This window comes from Typopeltis vanoorti, chromosome 22, assembly GCF_054136105.1.
Source record: "Typopeltis vanoorti isolate ZY-2024b chromosome 22, IOZ_Tvanoo_1.0, whole genome shotgun sequence".
Lineage (NCBI taxonomy): Eukaryota > Metazoa > Arthropoda > Arachnida > Uropygi > Thelyphonidae > Typopeltis > Typopeltis vanoorti.
This window is the reverse complement of record NC_143570.1, coordinates 84262276-84285042: the sequence shown is the minus strand read 5'-3', so window position 1 is coordinate 84285042 and position 22767 is coordinate 84262276. Positions and strand designations below refer to the sequence as shown.

At 33.9% G+C, this 22767-nt stretch overlaps 1 protein-coding gene across 3 annotated transcripts in view; it reads left to right on the top strand.

Annotated features, from left to right (window-relative positions):
* The window catches only part of LOC150094528 (oxidoreductase NAD-binding domain-containing protein 1-like), a 106753-nt gene extending 86119 nt beyond the window's left edge, over nt 1-20634 (top strand). For 2 of the 3 annotated variants that reach the window (XM_090412144.1, XM_090412145.1), the window contains exons 6-7: nt 2990-3095; nt 20402-20634. In XM_090412144.1, the coding sequence (XP_090268270.1) occupies nt 2990-3095; nt 20402-20568 (273 nt within the window). In that variant the 3' untranslated portion in view covers nt 20569-20634. The remainder of the gene's footprint in view (nt 1-2989; nt 3096-20401) is intronic. The other variant, XM_090412146.1, reaches the window with a different exon arrangement.
* Nucleotides 20635-22767: the final 2133 nt, after the last annotated feature.

Below are 22767 nucleotides of genomic sequence, written 5' to 3'. Positions count from 1 at the left end.
GAGAAATTAGTTAGAACACTAAATTAGCGGTATACAAGATGGTGTTCAAACCAGTTTTAACTTATTGATCTGAGAGCTGGATCAGAAGTAAGACACTTGACCAAAGACTAGAGACTGCAGTTATGAGAGTCCTCAGAAAGATTAGAGGCATGAACAGATGGCATCAATATCAATATCATATTAAAAACGAGGATATTGGGAAAGAACTTGACATTGTGAGCATCCAGGAATGCGTTAGCAGAGCTAACCTCAGGTGGTACGATCACTTAAACAGAATGGGCGAGAAAAGATTAGCAAAACAGGTGTTCTTTGCAAGGTTTGCAGGAAAATGACCCAGAGGAAGACCTAGATATAGGTAGATTGATATGGTACAAAGTGCCTTAGACGATAGAAATATAAGATTTGAGAATGTTGAAGTCTTGACAATTAACAGACTAATTTGGAGGAAAATTGTAGATAGGAAGTTAGTAATAATGTAAATTTTTCATGTAGTGCTATCATATCGTGTACACCCTTTGAGGGTACATGTCAGGAAATTGATGATGATGATACTATGGCAACCCGTTCTTTTCCTTGATTGTCATTGCCTGAATATAACATTTTGTATTTATTGCTCAGAAAGATCTCACCAGTTTTTGTCTTTTTTGTTTGAGTCACCCCTGTTACATCGATCTGGTAATTAATGTAATTCCTCAACTAGCTCCATTTCTTTGCCATTCAGGCTTCTTATGTTGATAGTACCGATCTTTAACTGTGGTGATGTTGAGTTGGGGGTGTGCTTTCAGATTTGTTCCAGTAGCTGACTTTTCACTGTTCGCCCTGTTTCCCTGGCGAAAACAACGGGGCATTGTTTAACCTGGTGACGCCCTAACTAGCATGAAATTTTGTCATGTTGTACCATCATTTTATATTGGTTTAAGCAAATAAGAATAGAATTTGGTCTGTTAAATCCCAAATTGCCAGCCCATCCTCGTTCGTTCAGTATTCAGGTAGATACCCAACAGGGTGCACCACGAGAAGATGAGGATTGGACATTAGGTTAGAAGCAGCCCTAGTTGGTTCTCTGCATTCCTTTAAAGGCTATGTGGAGGTCTTCTCTTAGTTATACAACTTTGACCCTTAAGCACCCCCAGTGCACTTTATTGCACTTTAAATATAAAATAATACAAAGTATTTCATCCCATTTTTGTAATGGTCTTATTCCATTACAACAAAATCAATGATGATTGACAAAATAGGGATTTATAATGACCAGCATTGCCCATTAGGTATGATAATTAAAGTAAAAATGAAAAAGAAAAACTCTGGTTTTTTTCATCCCGCAAAGCAGGCAAACTGGCCTTGAGTACTTAACACTACAGGCCATAGGATACACCGGGGCATAAGGCTGACCACCTTATCCTGTAAAAACGGAGTGAGGTCCGATGATCAATGGACCCTCGACACCGCAGGGTAAAAGAGGGTATAAGGAAGATGATGATGAAAAAGAAAACTGTATGATAGGAAATATGCTGTAGAACAGACATTATTATAAATACATTTGATTATTAAACTGAATGTTTTCCTGATTTATTTATTTTTAATCAAAAATTCTCATTACTCAGTCACTAGACAATCAAAGGAATGTAAAAGCCTTGAACACATTGGTTGTATATCATTGCCATTGCAGATTTCTCCTCTGGTTGAATTTAATTTCTCTGCAGTCATTAGGATACTCTACTGCCCATTCTATCTTGTCTACTCCTCCTTCCCCAGCATTGTTTCCAAAAGAGATATCCTCTTCTGTCAGCAGGTTTCACTTATACAAACAATTAACAGCACTTTTCCAAACATCTTGCACCACATTCCACTAATCCATCTTGTAAGAATGCATATTTTCAACCATCAGAATCATGCTATAAAATCAACGGACTGTGCACAACCATTTCTGCATTCACAACTCTCTGCTTGAGCTGACTGCTGTCACCCATAATAACGGAATTGATCTTGACTCTTTTTGCTCTTCTTTGTCACCTGACTCAACAACTCCCCTATAGATATTTTAACTACCATAATAGTTAATTAATACTTCTTGTTTTTTAATATTCAGTTTATTCACAGGTAGAGTAGCATTTCCAAACTGTTATTTGTGGCCTATTATCAGTCCTTGGGAACAAAAAATTGACTAGTACTCAGGCAGTATAAAAATTCAAATGTGGCATATGAACTGTTGACTGATAGAGAAAATCAACAGTCAATAATGTCATTCAACAAAAAGTTAGTTTGCTCTGCCAGTACTCTGCTATGAATGATAAAAAATAAATAAATAAAATGATTAAAAGCAGAAATGTGTAACTACTGTTGGAAGCATATTTTTTTACTAGTATTACAAATCTACTTATTTAATACAGGAAATTACATTCAAGCCTCCGTAGCTTAGCTAGTATAAACAAAACCCTTTGGTTGAAGAGACTAGGATTTGAATACCATCTAGGACACGAAGAACCTTTATCAAGGCTTTTTCATCTGAATGTGAGTTAGCTGGTCTCATACAGAGATGGTAGATTTACCTCCCAGATACTCTTGTTTTCTCGTCCTGCCAAATAGGCAAACCAGCCAAAAGAACATACAATTTACAGTCATAGCAAACAGTGCAGATAGGACCCCTCCTCAATTGTTTTTAAGAAGCCAAGTTACTTGGCCATGACAGACTTAAGCCTAACATGAAAGGGAAGATGGGAAATTATATCTGCATGTACATGATGTTGTGCAAAAAATATATGGGAGGGGATGGAGAGAATTCAGTTCTCCAGTCACATAAAGTTTGAGAAATGCTACTCTCGAGATTATACTTTGGCAACTTATGTTTTTGATTACCATAAATATGGATTTTAAACTTAAACATTTCTTATATATGTTTAAAGAAACTATTGCAACTGTTTATATATTTGTCACTTAGTTTTTTTTAAATTTAGTTAACAAAATATATAATGGATATTTGCTTTTATAGGAAGGGTTCCAGCAACTGGCAGATAAATGTTCTTCAATTGAACCAAAATTTTTTATAACACGTTCAGAACAGCTGTCTCTCCCTTCTTTACAAGATAATGTGCTGTGTAAGTAATATTGTTGTATTTTATTGTTTTATTCATTTTGAGTTGCAGTATTTCAGTAATGTCTAGGAAGCTCCTTGCTCGACTCAACAATATGTAATTTGATAATGGATGATCAGATTGCAAGTAATTATGGAAAGGCACAGTTTATCTTCAATAACTGTAGTGGAAGTAATTCAAGGCAGTAAGCTTGTATTCTTTGCAAAGACTATCATGCTGCATAATATATATTTTCTGATATTCATAGCTTACTTTGAACAGCAAAACTGGCATGCATAAATACTAGTTTTGATGTGTGATATACACTGTATTATAAAAATTATTGGTAGCACTCTTTGCATTCCAATAAAACAAATTATAATTCAATGTATGTTTTATTTCTAGGACACGAAGAACCTTTACCAAGGCTTTTTCATCTGAATGTGAGTTAGCTGGTCTCATACAGAGATGGTAGATTTACCTTCCAGAAACTCTCGTCCTGTAAACAGTGCAGATAAGATCCCCCTCCCCTCCCACCAATTGTTTTTAAGAAGCCAAGTTACTTGGCCATGACAAAAAATTTAGTTTTTATACTCTAACCACTCGGCCAGCCTGGCTGGCCGAGTGGTTAGCGTATCCACTCTCCAGCTGAAAGGCTGCAGGTTCGAATCCCGCCGTCGGCATGGATATTTGTGATTGTCCTTGGAAATACTGGTGGTGGTGGTGGGCGGTGGTAGATGGCGTTGGTGTAGTTGCGGTCAGTTGGTGGATTGAGTGTGTGGAGACAGAGTTGTAGAGCAGGTGCCCTCCCTCGATGAGTCTTCGGACTCCCTAGAGGTGTCTAATAATAATAATAATAATGTGGTGGCAAGGAAAAATTTAGTTTGCTCTGCCAGTGGGCAAAGCAACTTGAATAAATATGATAATATATTTAATAGTTTGTATATGCTTCATCACTAGAATGTGCTTAAAAAGGTTGTTCTGCACGTTCAGAAAATCCAATATGATTGGTTACTAGTTTTTACCACTAGTTTTTTCTCTCAGAACTGTTCTGTTATTTATAAGCACTCTAATTTGAACAGTTTGTCTAGCTTTGGCATTCATAACAGCAGCAATCTGGGGGTATTTTGGGTTAATTTTTTTTTATGGTTTAACACTTGCATCATGCATTCATTTAATAACTGTGAATTCCTTTTTTTTTGATATCTTTGTGATTTAGCCAACCATTATGGTACATGATGGAATTTCATGCTTGCTGGGAAGGTGCATGATTAAACAAGGACCTGTGCTGTTTACACCAGAGAACCAGGATGAAAAGTGAAAATTCAGCTACTGAAACACACTCCAATTCAATAGCAGAATTCTAATAGGGGCATTATTACCATTAGAAGTATCAGTGGAAAAGAAGTAAAGTGGCAGAAGAATTAGAGAAGTACCACTTTGACATAATTAATCTTACTGAAACAAAGATGGCAGAAACAAGTGAGATTCTTCTAAATAACAAATACAACATGCCATATTAAGTGGTAATGATCAGGGAAGGAAGGAAGGAGCAGCTATAGCATTCAGCACTAAATATGAGGATAATCTTTTTGAATGGCAGATAATATGTGGACAACATTATCTGCCATTGAGATAATATATGGACACACACACACACACACACACAAAGTTGGTAGTAGTTGTTGGAGATCTAAAGAACAGAGTAAGAAGGTGATGTTCTGAGAAAATTAGGGGAGTAAATAAGTGCAGAACCATATTATAAATGAGGATATTTGGATTCATCGAAATGTAAGCAGAGCTGATTTCTGGTGGTATAATCATTTAAACAGAATGGTTATCAAATCAAGTGTTTCTTTCCAGGATGGCAGAGAAAGATCCAGATGAAGACCCAGATTATTTTGCTTGCACTGGTTCTTTTGTAAGATCTGATGATATGGCTGGTTCTGACAGATTAATAATAGATTAATTTTCAGGAAAATTGTGCATAAAAAAGATGGTAATGATGTGTTTCATGTAGTTGTACCATAATAACGTACATATCCCCTGACGATACATATCAGGAGTTTGATGGTGATAACGAAGATTCATAATGCAAATATTTATTTATTTATTTGTTGTCATTAATATTATTATATTTATTTATTTTATTGTATGGCCATTGCATGGAGTATGAATATCTCATTGCAGGAAGTCTACACTACTTCGAAAACCCATACCATTCATTCACCATGCTCAAGCAAAAGTTCTAATTCTCTCATTCTTGCCAATTATGCTTTTACTTGACTAACTGCTTGTTCTCTGCTTTCACTTTTCTTGGATGTATCATGCATGTAGTTCAGAAAATCCTTTAATAACTTGTATGTTACTAAAGGATTTCTTACCTTGTCTTTTCTACCTCTCAACCACAAACTATTCATAACTATTCATTTTGTCATCATAAATGGTGTGTGGTCTGGGGACGTATATGACTTTGTTAATGCTTGTCCCCTCAACTTTAGCATCATCAGCAACAATGTTTGCTCATGATGCTAAATTGAATCTCACATTTAAGATGTTCCTCTTCCTAATATTATTGCTAATACTATATTATTCCCAATAAAAAGATGCATCATATTTTTCGGATGATAAGACACACTCCAAATTTATGCAACAATTTTTTAAAAAAATATATTATTATATAAAAATATTCAGAAATCTTAAATTTCATTTATTATTACTATAACTTGTACCAGCAGCATTCAGTTTGTTTTCACTTGTCTCGTTACTGTCATTTTTTGTGTTTGGCTCGCATCGAAAATGTGGAAATCCAAGACTTTACCTAGTATCACCTACCTTCGGAATAAGATGCACACCCCAATTCTAAGTCAATTTCTTTATGTAAAAATGTGTGTCTCATGGTCCGAAAATTTTCCTTTAGCATAAGAAAAGGTCCGAAATAATTAATTAATTAATTAATGGAGAGAGCCATATGGCTTCATTTCTGCAAATAAATTATATGGAAATGATATTCAAGATCCAATATTATTTCAAAGCTGAATGTATGTAGAAACTATGAATGTTTCATAATTTTCACCAGAGAGCTTATGAGAATACAATCCTTGCTGTAGCAGTTGCCTTAGCTAGCACTACTTAAAAGAACACAAGCTCTGTGCTACTCGGTCAGTGCATAATAGCAATTAATATAGAAAGATCTCTATGACTTCATTTCAGTTGAGAGTTCACTTGTGAAAAATAGAACTTGCTGATTCGACTGCTTTAGTATTGAATGAGAGTTTTTACTCTCTTAAGGTTTCTGCCTGGTCTTGGAAGGGAACCAACCGGTTCGAAACAGCTGTCAGGCCAGTGAAACCTTTATCAGAATGCACTAATAAAAGGGGATATATGAATATATGGATGCTTGGGTGCTCATGTTCTTTTAAGCAATGTAAGCTTAAAATCCTCTTATGCTGAGGATTGTATTCTCATAAGCTTTGTTCAAAATTATGAAACTTTCATAGTTTCTATATACATTCTGCTTTGAAATAATGTTGGATCTTTAATATCTGCTATTTCTGTATAAATAATTATTTATATTATGAAAGTTTGTCATCATCATTTAATCATTTATGCTGAGATCTGATGATAAATAATTATCATCAGATCTTAGCATAAGAAACAGTGCATGCAATATAATTTGGGTCTCCATCTGGATCTTTATATTGATGAATCCAGATATTCTAATTTTTAATATGGTTCTACCATTAGTTTATTCTTTTAATTTTCTCAGAACTCTCATATCTGTGGTCTCCAGTATTTGATTAAGTGTTTTATTTCTAATCCAGCTCTCAGATTCATAAGCTAAAATTGATTCGGACACTGTCTTATATATACCATTCCCATAGTAGCTGGTTTGAAACAGCCCTCTTATGAACGAGGGTTGTTTGAAAAGTTTGGTAAATTTCCAATAGATGGCGACATAGTTTGTTCATTCATACCAGTGTCAGCACTATCATCTCTTTCATGACCCCTGGCAAAATTTTAGCCATGTGTGATGCATAGTTTTCATTTGGCAAACATTTAAAATGACTGTGTTCGCATTTTTCATAAAAATGGAGAAAAAAGTTTCGTGCAGTGATGAAACACTTTTATTTGAAGAAGTGGATGGCCACTCAGATCAAAGCTGAGTTAAATGCAGTTCATGGAGACTCTGCATCAGCATTAAAGACTATTTATTTTTGGATAAACGAGTTTAAACATGGTTGTAAGTCCATCGAAGGTGAAGCGCACTCCGGACTCCTGACTGAGGTCACCACGAAGGTAATGATTGACAAAATCCATGGTATCATTATGGAAGACTGCCGAGTGAAAGTGCGTGAGATTGTAGGCATCTTAACTGAATGGGTGTATAATATTCTGCACAAAAAATTGCACATGAAAAAGTTGTGTGTGTGATGGGTTCCACGATTGTTGACTGTCAATCAAAAATTCATGCAAAAAGACATTTCAATGCAGTGTTTGGTGTAATCACAATTTGCAGGATTTTTTGCATTGATTTGTGACTGTAGATGAAACTTGGATCCACCACTACACACCTGAGTCAAAACAGTGGACAATGCCCAGTGAAAGAGCATCGCAAAAAAGTGAAGACCATTTTGTCAGCTGGGAAGGTGATGACCACGTGGGGATTCCCAAGGAATTATCATGATAGACTATTTGGAAAAGAATAAGACAATAACAGGAGTCTATTATGCATCATTGTTGGACCATTTAAAAGAAAAATTAAAAGAAAAATGCCCAAGATTGGTGCGCAAAAAAGTGCTCTTTCATCAAGACAATGAACTGTACCACACATCAGGCGTCACAATGGCAGAATTACACTGATCGAGGTTCGCATTGGTTCCACATCCACCATATTCTCCGGACTTGGCCCTATGTGACTTCTTGTTCCCAAACTTAAATTTGGCTTGGTGGGAAAAAATTTTCTTCGAATGAGGATGTCATTAAGGCTGTCAATGTTTTGCACAATTTGACAAATCCTACTTTTTAGATGCAATGTAAAAATTGAAAACTCGTTGGATGAAATGTGTATGTAGACCTCGATGGAGACTATGTTGAGAAATAAAGGCGATTTTTTTCCAAAAAATTGAGTTGAACGTATTTTTTACCAAACTTTTCAAACAACCCTCGTATTACCATTTCCAGATCTACAAAACTCAAATTCAGATCCTTCTTATATTTTCATTGTTCCTCAGTTATTTATATTAACATGAAAATGTTATCTTAACAATTGCCATTTAGCCTGACGTCAACTTGTTCCTCTTGAAGTTACCCTTCCACAATTTTCCTTAACCACTTCTCATTATCTTTGTGTAAATCTTGTCTAAAACACTCATTAAAGAAAATTCCTCTGTAATTATCAAAGGCAAAACGCTTATGGGTGGAAAATGAGAATGGTATGATAATGTTCAAGTGTTACAAAAGTGAGTGCCAAAGGTATTTATGTTAAAAGTAAGATAGTAGTATAGTTAATTATATCAAGATGCTCATACCCACTTTATCAACTATATAGTCAGTCAAAACATGGATGCAAAATGTCCCATTGAAATAACATTCAGATACATTATAATAATGTGGATAGGAAGCATAAAATAGTTGATGTATTTCACCTGTATGAACAGGTTAGTGATTAAATTTAGGATTAGAAGCTGAACAACCTGGGCTTCATTCTAGACATTGAGTCTTGCTCATCTCATCTCATCTCATCTTCATTATACCCTCTTTTACCTTGCGGTGTCGAGGGTTTATTAATCATCAGACCTCAAACCGTTCACAGGATAAAGTGGTCAGCCCAATGCCCCAGTGTATTCTATGTCCTGTAGTGTTGAGTTCTCAAGGCCGGTTTGCCTGCTTTGCGGGATGAAAAACCTCAGAATAAACTTTGAGAAAACCCTACTGTCCACGCCCAAGACCAGCTAACTTGGCTGTGGCTGAGGAAGATCCTTCAGCTCCTCATGCCGATGGGAATCGAACTTAGGACACTCCTTCCCCAGGCATATGATTGCGAAGTGCACAACCACCAGGCTAACTACGTGGACTTGAGTCTTGCTCATCATTCCTAAATGTTATCTGAATTGAGGATCTTTGGCTATTTTGATTTTCAGTCTAGTAAAAATAACTCTTGTTCTAAAGTTTTGGAATCTTAGTAAGGTGAATTCTGCAGATTGTTCAATCCACAAGATTTATGAAATATTGAACAAGTTGATATCACTCATTAAATTTAATTATTTAATAGTATTGATACACAACCAGTATAATAAAATAAAATAAATTTGGTTTAAGCTTGTTGCAGAATGCAAGATACTAATACAATCCCTGGCAAAAAGTATTCGATCAACGACTGTAACATTAAAAATTTTTATATTTTTAGAATTTAGGATATTAGGATTTATTTTTCCTCAATACATAAATTTTGTTCAAATTGAACAGTTATGAATATAAATATGATTAATAAAGAAATAAAATTATTACAAAAAATCCTTTCTTTTAGTGTTGCACAGCATTCATTTTAGAAATTATGGCTTCACAACTGTGTTATAAATAACTATTTTAATTTCCTGACATTTCGATCTTCATATTAAGTTCATCATCTGGAATATATACAAGGACAAGCTGAGTTACATTTCTCAGTATGCTAAAGAGACAATGATTTGATCAATGGTTATTCTACTAGCATGACCTCTAGTGAAAATATAATATATATATATGTATATATATATAAAATTGTATGTATATATATATATATATAATAAAAAAAAAGATAAAATTAATTAATTAGAAACTACATCAAAGCTAAATTCTATTTAAGATAACATAAGATAAACATTTCTTCCATAGAGATAATTTTCCTACAGTAACAATGATGTCCTAATTTAACTGGACAGTTGTTATATTAGATTTAAGATTCTGGATTATCCAGATATCCACATATTCTACCCACTGAACCTTTCTCTTAGGGAGAAAGGTTCAGTGGGTAGAATATGTGCTTTCCATATGGATTTTTAGACCATCATTATTGTTCAGATTAGGGTGGTTGATAAGAATCTCACAGGCTTCCTTAAATTTACATTCATACCAAGTTTTGGTGTGATGTAAACAACTGGTGCTTTTCCAGTCAATTCTATGTCAAGTGTTCAGGGCATGATCAGAAAGGCCAGCTTCACCATAGTTATTATATTTAACGTAGTGTTTGTTCTTTTTGTCTGATAGGAATTGTGCATCCTGTTTCCCCTATATATGGTAGGTGGCAGGTGCAATAAATACGGTATGCTCCAGGGTAAATATGGTATGCTCTAGGTTGGCCAGTGGAGGAATACTTTCCTAAAAATGGTTACAGCCAAAACACTATTAACAAAATTCTGTACAAGACCTCAATAAAAAACAAAGATAAACCACACTACAATAATTTGTTGTTTTAAGGATACTTGCGACATAAGACTGAATGATATAATCACGTAATCACAAGAAAGATATTTATTTAACCAAATATTTCGGTCTGGAAATAGCAGACCATCGTCGGTGGTATTACAAGAACAGTTTAAAAAAATATACAAGCTAGAATACTAACAATAGATCGTTGAAATTAGAACATGCCGCGTGATGTTATATCACTAAGTATGAAACGAAATATTTTGAAGTAGAAACATGATTGAATTTGCTATAAAAAAAAAAAAAAAATAAAAATAAAAATAAAAAAAAATTAATGAGTAATCTTGATTAGGCTTTCCCAGATTTTTGATATAGATATGCAGTCATTACGATTCAGGTTGGGATGATGGAGCAAGGCCTCCACGCTTTCCTTGAACAAACGTTCGAACCTATAACGGGATCTATGTAAGAGGCGCGTTTTGGACCAAAGGATGCTGTGGTCAGTTTCAATCCCGTGTTGAGCCAAACCAGACTTTTCAGGTTTATTGTGAAGAATGGATGATTGATGTTCTTGGATTCTTTTTTCAAGAGAACGTCCAGTCTGTCCAAAGTAAGAGAGATCACAGTTGCAAGGAATTTGATAAACTCCAGGAAGAGATAAAGTTGAGCGTTTGTCTTTAGGAGAAGGAAAATGAGAGGACAATTTGTTAATAGGAGAATACGTAGCTGTTAAATCATATTTCTTCAAAATTCTTGCGATAGGTTCTGAAATACTGGAGATATAAGGAATAGGTACTCGACGTATTGAATCTTTGTTGTTTTGTGGAGGATTATAAGATGTAAGAAGACGTTGAATACTTTTTTCAGAAAAGCCATTGAGTTTCATGTGTTGCTGGATAGTAGAAAGTTCTTTCTGTAGATAATCAAAAGTAGAACAATTAGTTTTGGCTCTTTTGATGAGACATTTTATAATTCCTGTTTTTTGACATGGATGATGGGCTGATTCTTTCAGAATATAACGACCTGTGAATGTTGGTTTCCTGTATACTGTAGTTGTAAGAATATTTGAAGATGATCGGATGAGGAGAACGTCTAAAAAAGATAACTGGTTGTTTTCTTCTAATTCCATAGTAAACTTTATGCGATGATGTAAGGAATTAATACTGTTTAAAAAGGAAGATAAAGTGTTTTTACTGTGAGGCCAAATAGCAAATATGTCATCTATATATCTTACCCAAAAAGATGGTAGAGGGAAACTAGATGTGAAGAGGACTTTTTCTAAATGTTCTAAATAAAAGTTGGCTAAAGCTGGAGAAAGAGGACTTCCCATGGCTGTTCCTTCTACTTGGCTATAAAATTTGTTTTGACATATGAAATAACCAGAATGTATAACGAAATCGAATAGTTTTATAATATCTTGAGGAAAGATGTCAGCAAGTAGTTTTAAAGTTTCCTTAAGAGGTACATTGGTGTATAAAGATTCTATATCAAAACTAACCATAAGATCTGTAGGTTGTAATGAGACATCTTTTAATTTTTCTAAGAAATCTGAGGAGTTTTTTAAAAAAGAACTCGAGTTGCCAATGTAAGATTTCAGTAATTTAGCTGGATATTTGGCTATACGGTAAGTAGGAGAATCAATGCAATCTACTATTGGACGAAGAGGATAGTCAATCTTATGGATTTTTGGAAGGCCATAAAATCTAGGAGGTCTTGCAAAATGAGTTTTAAGTCTTTCAATTGTGTCTTTATCCAAACTGATGACTTCATCAAGGAGAGAATTTAATTTCTTTAGTTGTCTGTTGGTTGGATTATAATCAATTTCTTGATATGTGGAGCGATCTCGAAGCAAAAGAGAAAGTTTTCTTCTGTAATTTACTGAGTCCATAACTACTGTTGCTTTTCCCTTGTCAGCTTTAGTGATAATGAGGTGATTATTTTTTCTCAAGGACTGTAAAGATTTCATTTCAGAAGGAGATATGTTAGAAGGAGGAAGTTTAGCCTTAAGTAGAGAAGAAGCGACTTCTAGGCGAAGAGCATTAGCTTTATCGCCGGTTAGATGATTAAGATTCCTTTCAATGTTAACTAGGAAATCTAGATATGGTATTTTATTTGGAACAATAGAAAAATCATGTCCTTTTGAAAGGATGAGGGTTTCGCTTTTAGTCAAAGGACGTCCGGATATATTTACAATCCAATTATCTGGAGTTATGAATGGCTTGGATTGTTTAGACGAAAGAGCCTCATATTTACGGTTAAGATGTTGACTTAGTTTATTATAAGCACGTTGAGTAGAACGTTTAGCTACATTTAGAACTATGTGAGAAAGATGTGGATCCAAATTTGTGGATATATAGGTGCGTAAATCAGAAGTCTGATGACTGTGAATAGCAAGATCACGTTTAGCAGCTTTAAGTTGATTACGGATTAGAGATAAACTTGTGTTCCGGTAAATATTATGAGCTCGGGGAAAATGCTACCAAAATAACTGGTAAATTAGGAAAACTTTCAGTTATACAAGGTAGGTTACGAGCAAAGATTAATTTCTTAAAAAAGTGCCGCGACAACAAGATTATTCCCAATTTCGCTAAGATTAAAGAAACAATAAAATCTCCTGGAGCTCATAATATTTACCGGAACACAAGTTTATCTCTAATCCGTAATCAACTTAAAGCTGCTAAACGTGATCTTGCTATTCACAGTCATCAGACTTCTGATTTACGCACCTATATATCCACAAATTTGGATCCACATCTTTCTCACATAGTTCTAAATGTAGCTAAACGTTCTACTCAACGTGCTTATAATAAACTAAGTCAACATCTTAACCGTAAATATGAGGCTCTTTCGTCTAAACAATCCAAGCCATTCATAACTCCAGATAATTGGATTGTAAATATATCCGGACGTCCTTTGACTAAAAGCGAAACCCTCATCCTTTCAAAAGGACATGATTTTTCTATTGTTCCAAATAAAATACCATATCTAGATTTCCTAGTTAACATTGAAAGGAATCTTAATCATCTAACCGGCGATAAAGCTAATGCTCTTCGCCTAGAAGTCGCTTCTTCTCTACTTAAGGCTAAACTTCCTCCTTCTAACATATCTCCTTCTGAAATGAAATCTACAGTCCTTGAGAAAAAATAATCACCTCATTATCACTAAAGCTGACAAGGGAAAAGCAACAGTAGTTATGGACTCAGTAAATTACAGAAGAAAACTTTCTCTTTTGCTTCGAGATCGCTCCACATATCAAGAAATTGATTATAATCCAACCAACAGACAACTAAAGAAATTAAATTCTCTCCTTGATGAAGTCATCAGTTTGGATAAAGACACAATTGAAAGACTTAAAACTCATTTTGCAAGACCTCCTAGATTTTATGGCCTTCCAAAAATCCATAAGATTGACTATCCTCTTCGTCCAATAGTAGATTGCATTGATTCTCCTACTTACCGTATAGCCAAATATCTAGCTAAATTACTGAAATCTTACATTGGCAACTCGAGTTCTTTTTTAAAAAACTCCTCAGATTTCTTAGAAAAATTAAAAGATGTCTCATTACAACCTACAGATCTTATGGTTAGTTTTGATATAGAATCTTTATACACCAATGTACCTCTTAAGGAAACTTTAAAACTACTTGCTGACATCTTTCCTCAAGATATTATAAAACTATTCGATTTCGTTATACATTCTGGTTATTTCATATGTCAAAACAAATTTTATAGCCAAGTAGAAGGAACAGCCATGGGAAGTCCTCTTTCTCCAGCTTTAGCCAACTTTTATTTAGAACATTTAGAAAAAGTCCTCTTCACATCTAGTTTCCCTCTACCATCTTTTTGGGTAAGATATATAGATGACATATTTGCTATTTGGCCTCACAGTAAAAACACTTTATCTTCCTTTTTAAACAGTATTAATTCCTTACATCATCGCATAAAGTTTACTATGGAATTAGAAGAAAACAACCAGTTATCTTTTTTAGACGTTCTCCTCATCCGATCATCTTCAAATATTCTTACAACTACAGTATACAGGAAACCAACATTCACAGGTCGTTATATTCTGAAAGAATCAGCCCATCATCCATGTCAAAAAACAGGAATTATAAAATGTCTCATCAAAAGAGCCAAAACTAATTGTTCTACTTTTGATTATCTACAGAAAGAACTTTCTACTATCCAGCAACACATGAAACTCAATGGCTTTTCTGAAAAAAGTATTCAACGTCTTCTTACATCTTATAATCCTCCACAAAACAACAAAGATTCAATACGTCGAGTACCTATTCCTTATATCTCCAGTATTTCAGAACCTATCGCAAGAATTTTGAAGAAATATGATTTAACAGCTACGTATTCTCCTATTAACAAATTGTCCTCTCATTTTCCTTCTCCTAAAGACAAACGCTCAACTTTATCTCTTCCTGGAGTTTATCAAATTCCTTGCAACTGTGATCTCTCTTACTTTGGACAGACTGGACGTTCTCTTGAAAAAAGAATCCAAGAACATCAATCATCCATTCTTCACAATAAACCTGAAAAGTCTGGTTTGGCTCAACACGGGATTGAAACTGACCACAGCATCCTTTGGTCCAAAACGCGCCTCTTACATAGATCCCGTTATAGGTTCGAACGTTTGTTCAAGGAAAGCGTGGAGGCCTTGCTCCATCATCCCAACCTGAATCGTAATGACTGCATATCTATATCAAAAATCTGGGAAAGCCTAATCAAGATTACTCATTAATTTTTTTTTTTTTTTTTTTTTTTTTTTATAGCAAATTCAATCATGTTTCTACTTCAAAATATTTCGTTTCATACTTAGTGATATAACATCACGCGGCATGTTCTAATTTCAACGATCTATTGTTAGTATTCTAGCTTGTATATTTTTTTTTAAACTGTTCTTGTAATACCACCGACGATGGTCTGCTATTTCCAGACCGAAATATTTGGTTAAATAAATATCTTTCTTGTGATTACGTGATTATATCATTCACACTACAATAAAACTATAACCATTCCTTACATTAAAGGGAAATCAGATAAAATAAAGAGAATACTACAGAAATACAACCTCAAAGGCACCTTTAAACCTCCTGCAAAATTAAAAAGCTTACTCAACTCATCCAAAAACCCACTCCCTCTGCTGGCCCACCCTGGAGTATACCATATTTATTGCACCTGTAATCTACTATATATAGGGGAAACAGGACACAATTCCTATCAGATAAAAAGAACATAAACGACACATCAAATATAATAACTATGGTTAAGATGGCCTTTCTGATACTGCCCTGAACACTTTACATAGAATTGACTGGAAAGCACCAGTTGTTTACATCTCGCCAAAACTTGGAGTATGAATGTAAATTTAAGGAAGCCTCTGAGATTCTTATCAACTACCCTAATCTGAACAATAATGATGGTCTAAAAATCCCAAGCATATGGAAGGCATATATTCTACCCACTGAACCTTTCTTCCTAAGAGTTAACTATAAACTGAACTGTAGATTATCCAGAATCTTAAATCTAATATGATAACTGTCATGTTAAATTAGGACATCATTGTTACTGTAGGAAAACTATCTATATGGAAGAATGTTTTCTTATGTTATCTTAAATAGAATTTAACTTTGATGTAGTTTCTAAATAATTAATTTTGTGTTTTTTTTTTCAATTACACACACACACATATATATAATTTTTTTTTAAATATTGTATTTTCACTAGCGGTCATGCCAGTAGAATAACCATTGATCAAATCATTGTCTCTTTAGCATACTCTGTGAAATGTGCCTCAGCTTGTCCTTGTATTTGTATATACTCCAGATGATGATCTTAATATGAAGGTCGAAACATCGGGAAATTAAAATAGTTATTTATAACACGGTTGTAAAGTACATAATTTCTAAAATGTATTACAAAAAATATTTTATAGTTGTTTTTAACTAGAAATTAGATGAATAGAAATGAAATGCTGAAGAAAAAAGTATGTGATCATTCTTTGATTGGGAAATATCCGATCGCTGAACTCAGTATTTTAGCCTGGATGATGGCTTTCATCCTTCGTGACATGGACTTGATAAGCTTTTGATAGTCTTGGCAAAATTTCACTCCAGCTTTCCATGACTGCTTGACATAATTCGATGACACCTTTTGGTATCATTTCGCTTTAAAATATTCTAAATATTTTCAATTGGATTAAGGTCAAGGCTGTTTGGAGTCCAAGTCGTGGTGTTAATTGGAGTGTTTCGATTGTTTTGTGGATAGTTCTTGATTCATCTGCTGTGATGACAAGATGCATTATCATCTTGAGAAATGAAATGATCGGAATCCTGGAACCTTTTTCGATACTAGGAACCAAAAAATGCTCTAAAATTTCTTCGTAGACTTCAGAGTTGACTGTACGTAAACCAATGCATAGTTTTCCAACAGCTTGTGATGTGATGCAACCCCGAACAGTAAATGAGGGTGAAGATTTAGCCTTGGTATTAATGCACTCATCGAAGAATTTTTCCAATTCTTCTCCATACAACGGTACTGTTATTATCACTAGTTCCAAGGCAAATTCGAGATTTGTCACTAAATATGACTTTTTTCCAGTCATCAAATTCCCAATTTACATGATTTTTAAACCACTGGAAACATTTTATTTTTTTTTTGTATTGCTTTTGCAAAAGTGAAATCCTTGACCATTCGGCTGATTTCATACTGTGTAGTCACTTACCTTCACTTTGTTGTTTGACTATGCAGCATTAAGTTGTTTGAATGTTGAACATTGCGTGGTCTTCACAAGTTCAATCAATTTTCTGTGCTATCTGTATGAGGTGGCACGTAGACATCCACTTTGATGCATGCTTTTTTTATTGATTTTTTTACACTATTAGTCAAATGATATTTTTCCAAATGTCACATGCAGTACTTTAAGCACATTTTAGTAATTTAGCTACTTGTTTCGAAGACATTCCATCTTTTAGATATTCAATCATTCTGTTTTTTAAATTGCTCAAAGATTATTTCACAGGAGCCACCCTTGAACACTGTAGATAGAATTCAGATTTTGCAATCACAATTCTGCTCCTTATAAACGTTTTCTTTTTGCTTTACGTGTGCACAGATAGTTGTAGATTTGCATATTGGGAAATGATACATGTTTGTCTCCATTTTTCCAACTGTTAACTTGATCCGATACTTTTTTCTAACACAGATCATTTCTTTTCTTTAAATTAGCCTTTAAATCTTTGAATCATTCAAAAAATTTTCTTTTCTTTTTATATTTTAAAGTGAGTTACTTCATTTTTTGCATGCCAAAACGTTCATATGTTAAACTTTTCAAGAAATATATGGTATTTCTGATGCACATTGCAGTCATCGTAGTGATAACAACATTGATCGAATACTTTTTGCCAGGGGTTGTAATATGTAGTTGTGGAAACACATTATATTGATTTTGTTCTTGTTGTATTGTGAGGTCTGATGTAATTTTTTTCATGTAGTACTATCATATCCTGTACACCCCTTGAGGGTACATGGCAGGAATTTGATGATGATGATGAATTATTGATGCCTTTATTTATTTAGTAATTCATTTATGGTATGTATTGATCATTAATAATACATGATTGACATCTTACATTTTATATTGTAAAGGAAAATTAGCTTTTCTTGCCTTGTATATTAAACAGTAGAATCAAATTACTTCCTCGTGTTAATATGAAATTTTTACATGGTTAGAAATTCTTTAGACCAGTGAGAACAAATCATGCTACTATCAGAATTAGTAGAATCAAACTTTTAAGTACATTATTTATGGTATGTATTTATCATTAATAATAAAATACAAGTCAAGATAATTATTAATTCATTTGCTTTGAAGAGAATAAAGAATTGCAACAAACAAGGATAATTGTAAATTTTGCTATCTATGTTCATTTTCTGCCTAAGAGAATGTTTGAGAAAATATGGCAAAATCAACCACAATTTGGTAAGCAGGTTCTGATGTACATTGCTAGCTTGAGTGAACGAGTAGATTGCAGCTCTGCTTTTCTAAACAGTCTGCAGTTATTGAGTCTCATGTCAGTCTCAGTCTTACGGCATGGATCATGGATGTTTGTAAAAGTCTTCACGTAGAAGATAATTTTTATTTTCTGATGTGAAATCACTTGATTACTTTATTGGAAGCATAAAATGACTTGGATTTGTGTGTGTGTGTGGGGGGGGTATACTTCATCTCTAGAGCTTGGTGTCCAGAATAGCCTACACCACCTGTAGTTGCTCATGTTTGTAAGTTAATTGTTTTTGTGGGTAGAATTATCCTTAAAAGGAAGAAAAAAAAATTCTTATGTGAGACTTTAGAAAACCGATGTCAGTCAAGTTTCATACAACCTCTACTGAAATTTCTGCACAATATCTGGGAGACCTTAATAAATGGGATCAGTGCAGATGTGTTGCCAAGCGTTGGCAACTGATATATGGTGATATGATTTCTGCATTACTTCCACCTTAGTATCACCACTTCTGGGTCTGGCTCCCACTGATGAGACCTCAATAAAGGTCAAAACCGGTCTGGATAGTGGCTCTTCCCTTGATGCATAGCATTATACATGTCTGCAAGGAGATATGCTTTTCATTATGGGAGATACTAAGACAAATAGTTATGAGAGCTTGGTCCACCTTTACCATGAGTTGACCCAGTCCTGAAAATACTTCAAGCACAAACTTTGTTTGCTTACACTTGGATAAAGGATTAAACCAAATATATAATTGGTAGCATAGCCAAGTGAAAAAAACTTCCATCAACAATCTCTAATCCAGAGAATTTTAATAATAAGGTATCGACACCTTTTGGCAACTGGTATATGGTGATATGACTTCTGCATTACTTCCACCTTAGTATCCACCTTAGTGTTCACCACCTCTAGGTCTGGTCCCACTGATGAGACCTCAATAAAGGTCAAAATCAGTCTGGGTAGTGACCCTTCCCTTAATGCATAGCATTATACATGTCTGCAAGGAGATGTGCACTTTGCATTATGGGAGATACTAAGGCAAGTGATCAGAACTTATTCCACTTTTACCACGAGTTGCCCCAGTCCTGAAAATACTTCATATACAAATTTTGTTTGCTTACACTTGAATAAAGGATTAAACCAAATATATAATTGGATTCTTATAATTATGATTCTTACTTATGTTTGGGATTCTGTATTAAACACTTTTATCAAGAAAAGTGCACAAACTCAGGAGAACAGTGCAATACACTCTTGTAGGGCAATGTGTCTGTGTGTGGATATATACTGTGGTAAAAGGAAAAAGTTGAGATGGTGTGTGTATGTGTGTCTTAGCTGAGTTGTTTTTTTTTGTTCACCTGGTGTTACTCAAAGTAGTACAAAGCATAGTCACCTAGTGAAAAATCACATGTGAGCTAACATGATTTCATGTTTTGGTGATTTTATTCCTCTGTTTATCTATTGCATGTGAACAGATTTGCACATTACAAACACACATAGGAGAAACATTGGTACTATGTGAATAGAAATGCTTTCATCTTGATAAGCTAACCTAATGATTAAGTTTGCCAGTTTGCACAGTATTAGTGTTGAGGAACTTTTGAGCAATCAGTAGTGAAACACAGTTGAATAAAAGTGTGTGTGTGTATGAAATTTTCTGGCACTCTTACTCTATTTCATATTGATGTCAGTGGACATGTTTAATTAGAGGATTACGAAATGAGGGGAGCTACTCAAATGGATAACTCATTTCTGCCATTGATTTCTGAGCTTTCTGCTAATTAATAATAATTGCTTTAAACTCTTCTAGCTAGGCATAGACTTTAGATAGTTTTATCTCATTTTCTGAGATTTCATTGTATACTTAATTCTGCAGATATATGATTCTATTATCCATTTTAATTTCAGACAGAAGAATTACACCTGATGATTTGAAATATTCTCTCCGCAATCTTCAGGTTGAAAATACTCTGTGTTACATATGTGGTCCTTCATCCATGATCAGTGATGTAGAATCTTATTTTTTGAATTTTGGAATTAAAAAAGAACACATAAAGTTTGAAAAATGGTGGTAAATCAAATGTGTAATCCGCCATGAATGATTTTATAATAAAATAAAATTAGTAAAAATGAGTGTGTAATTGGGCATGGCATTTGTTTGATTAATTCATGTACCTTTTTTTTTTTTTGACCATACAAAAAAAAAAAAAATCCCTTGCTTTGCAAGAGCACAGTGACATACTTTTTAAACATAGTATAGTTATCACAATTTAAAGCTGTTCTGTATTTGCTAAAATTTAAACTTTTTTTTGTGACTCCTATCCACAAAAGTTTGCACTTTTTAATTTAAAAATTTTAAAATTATTTCTTATTTTATTTTTATTATTTTTTACATATCTGGAAATTCTGCTGTAGATGCAAAGTATGAAACTTTTTCAAACCACTTCAGGCCTCCAGATAGGTAGGAGCTGCATGCAATAAGCAGGATGGTGATCTCACACCAGAATATCTCCAACATTTTCTTCCCAATAGGTGGTGGTGGGTCAGGGAAAGTAAATGAAACCACATGAATCTAAGATAAGCCCAATTATTTATCAGCTGTTTTATATTCCAAATCTTATCAAAATGCAGTATAAACCAGAAATTCAACTGGTTTTTGTCTGTTGTCATTACTTGTTCTTAACACATGTCCTTTGGTTGGAAAAATTTGGATTCAGACCTATCAAGGATTTATAAGGAAAGCCCTAGGTGCATTTTCAGGTAATGCTCAAGTTGTTAGGTTTCATTCAAAGATCTTTAGATTTTCTTTCTGGAAACTTGATTCTCAGAAAGTGTCTCCATTCCCATTTGTGGAGAGATGACAGTAATCAGTAAACAGCTTGTAATGTATAGACATCATACACACACTTGTGTCTCATGGTCTTAAGTTGCTTTGGCATTAACTCTAAGTAGCTAACATTTAGCTTCTCTGAGATTCTGCTATCACTGAATTCCATTATATTCCAATTACATTAAGACCTGTTGCTTCTCGGTAATTTTAAATTAAAATTTGATGTTGGTTTTTATTCAGTGTGCAATAAGGTTGACTTGTTTCTTTAGTATACAAAGAATATACTTGCAATAAGTGCTGCAGAGTTGTCTTCCTTCTGGTTTATTGGTTCCTAATCAAAGATGGCAGGTCCTCTTTAATTGGGGTTAAAGCTCAAAATATTTTGAGTTGGTGGCCTGGCTAGCCATTTAGTCCAGTGTATATTTTAAAGTTCCTTTCATGCTTGAATCAAATTGCATTGTTTGTGATTTTTTTTTTTAATAATAATTTACATATTATCTGACTCCTTCAGCAGTTGATTCTGATAAAATACTGCATTGCATTTTTTATTAATGAATGCTATCAAATTTTTAATTTCCCATTACTGTTGAATAAAATATAATTTTGAGGGTCTTTTAAATATAATCTGAAACCTATGGTTAAGGTTATTTGCATTCAAAGAGAAAAATAACACTTTTATTAGATCCTGTTTTCCATAGGAAAAAATTCCATATGACAGATTAACTCACTCTCAGTTGTAAAAGCTCACATAAAAATTCCTTGTGTTATGATGAGAATTGAACCCATGTATCTTCTAACATGAGTATATGTCCATCGTTTTTCCAATTGCACTATGAAGGCAATTCATAGATCTGTGAGCATAACCTTTGTGCTATTTTGGCTATAAAAGGAATATCCTTTTAAAGCCAGGATAGCACAGAAGTTGCAAATAATTCAACTTTATTGGGTTATTAGTTAATTATTAAAATATTCATCTGATTCAAGGTTTCTTTATACAGTAGCAAAAAGTTTGTTAAATAATTAGAAGTAAGAGTAAAATATTTCACTTAAATATTACATACATTAATATTGTCTTATGTGAAAAGGTTAAAAGACCTTTAAAAATAAAATATACTGAGTTAAGTGATATCTGAACCATGTTGATTGTGCAGATGATTTAAAATACCCGAGAAGATGTTTTGATATCTTTATCTGAAACATCATCAGTTCTTTAAGTCTTTGCTGAAAAGAAGAGGTGTTTGGGGTTTCTTTCGGCAGTGTTTCTAAGTGAGGGACCACACAGCATGCAATTCCCAAAATTTATAAAGAAAATAAATTACTGAGGCCAATGGGATCTCAGTAATGTATTTATTACAGGATAAATTCTCCAGAAAATTCATATGCTGCTCAAGAATTACATAGATTCAGGTTACTTCAATATATAATATCAATATATAATTCAAAA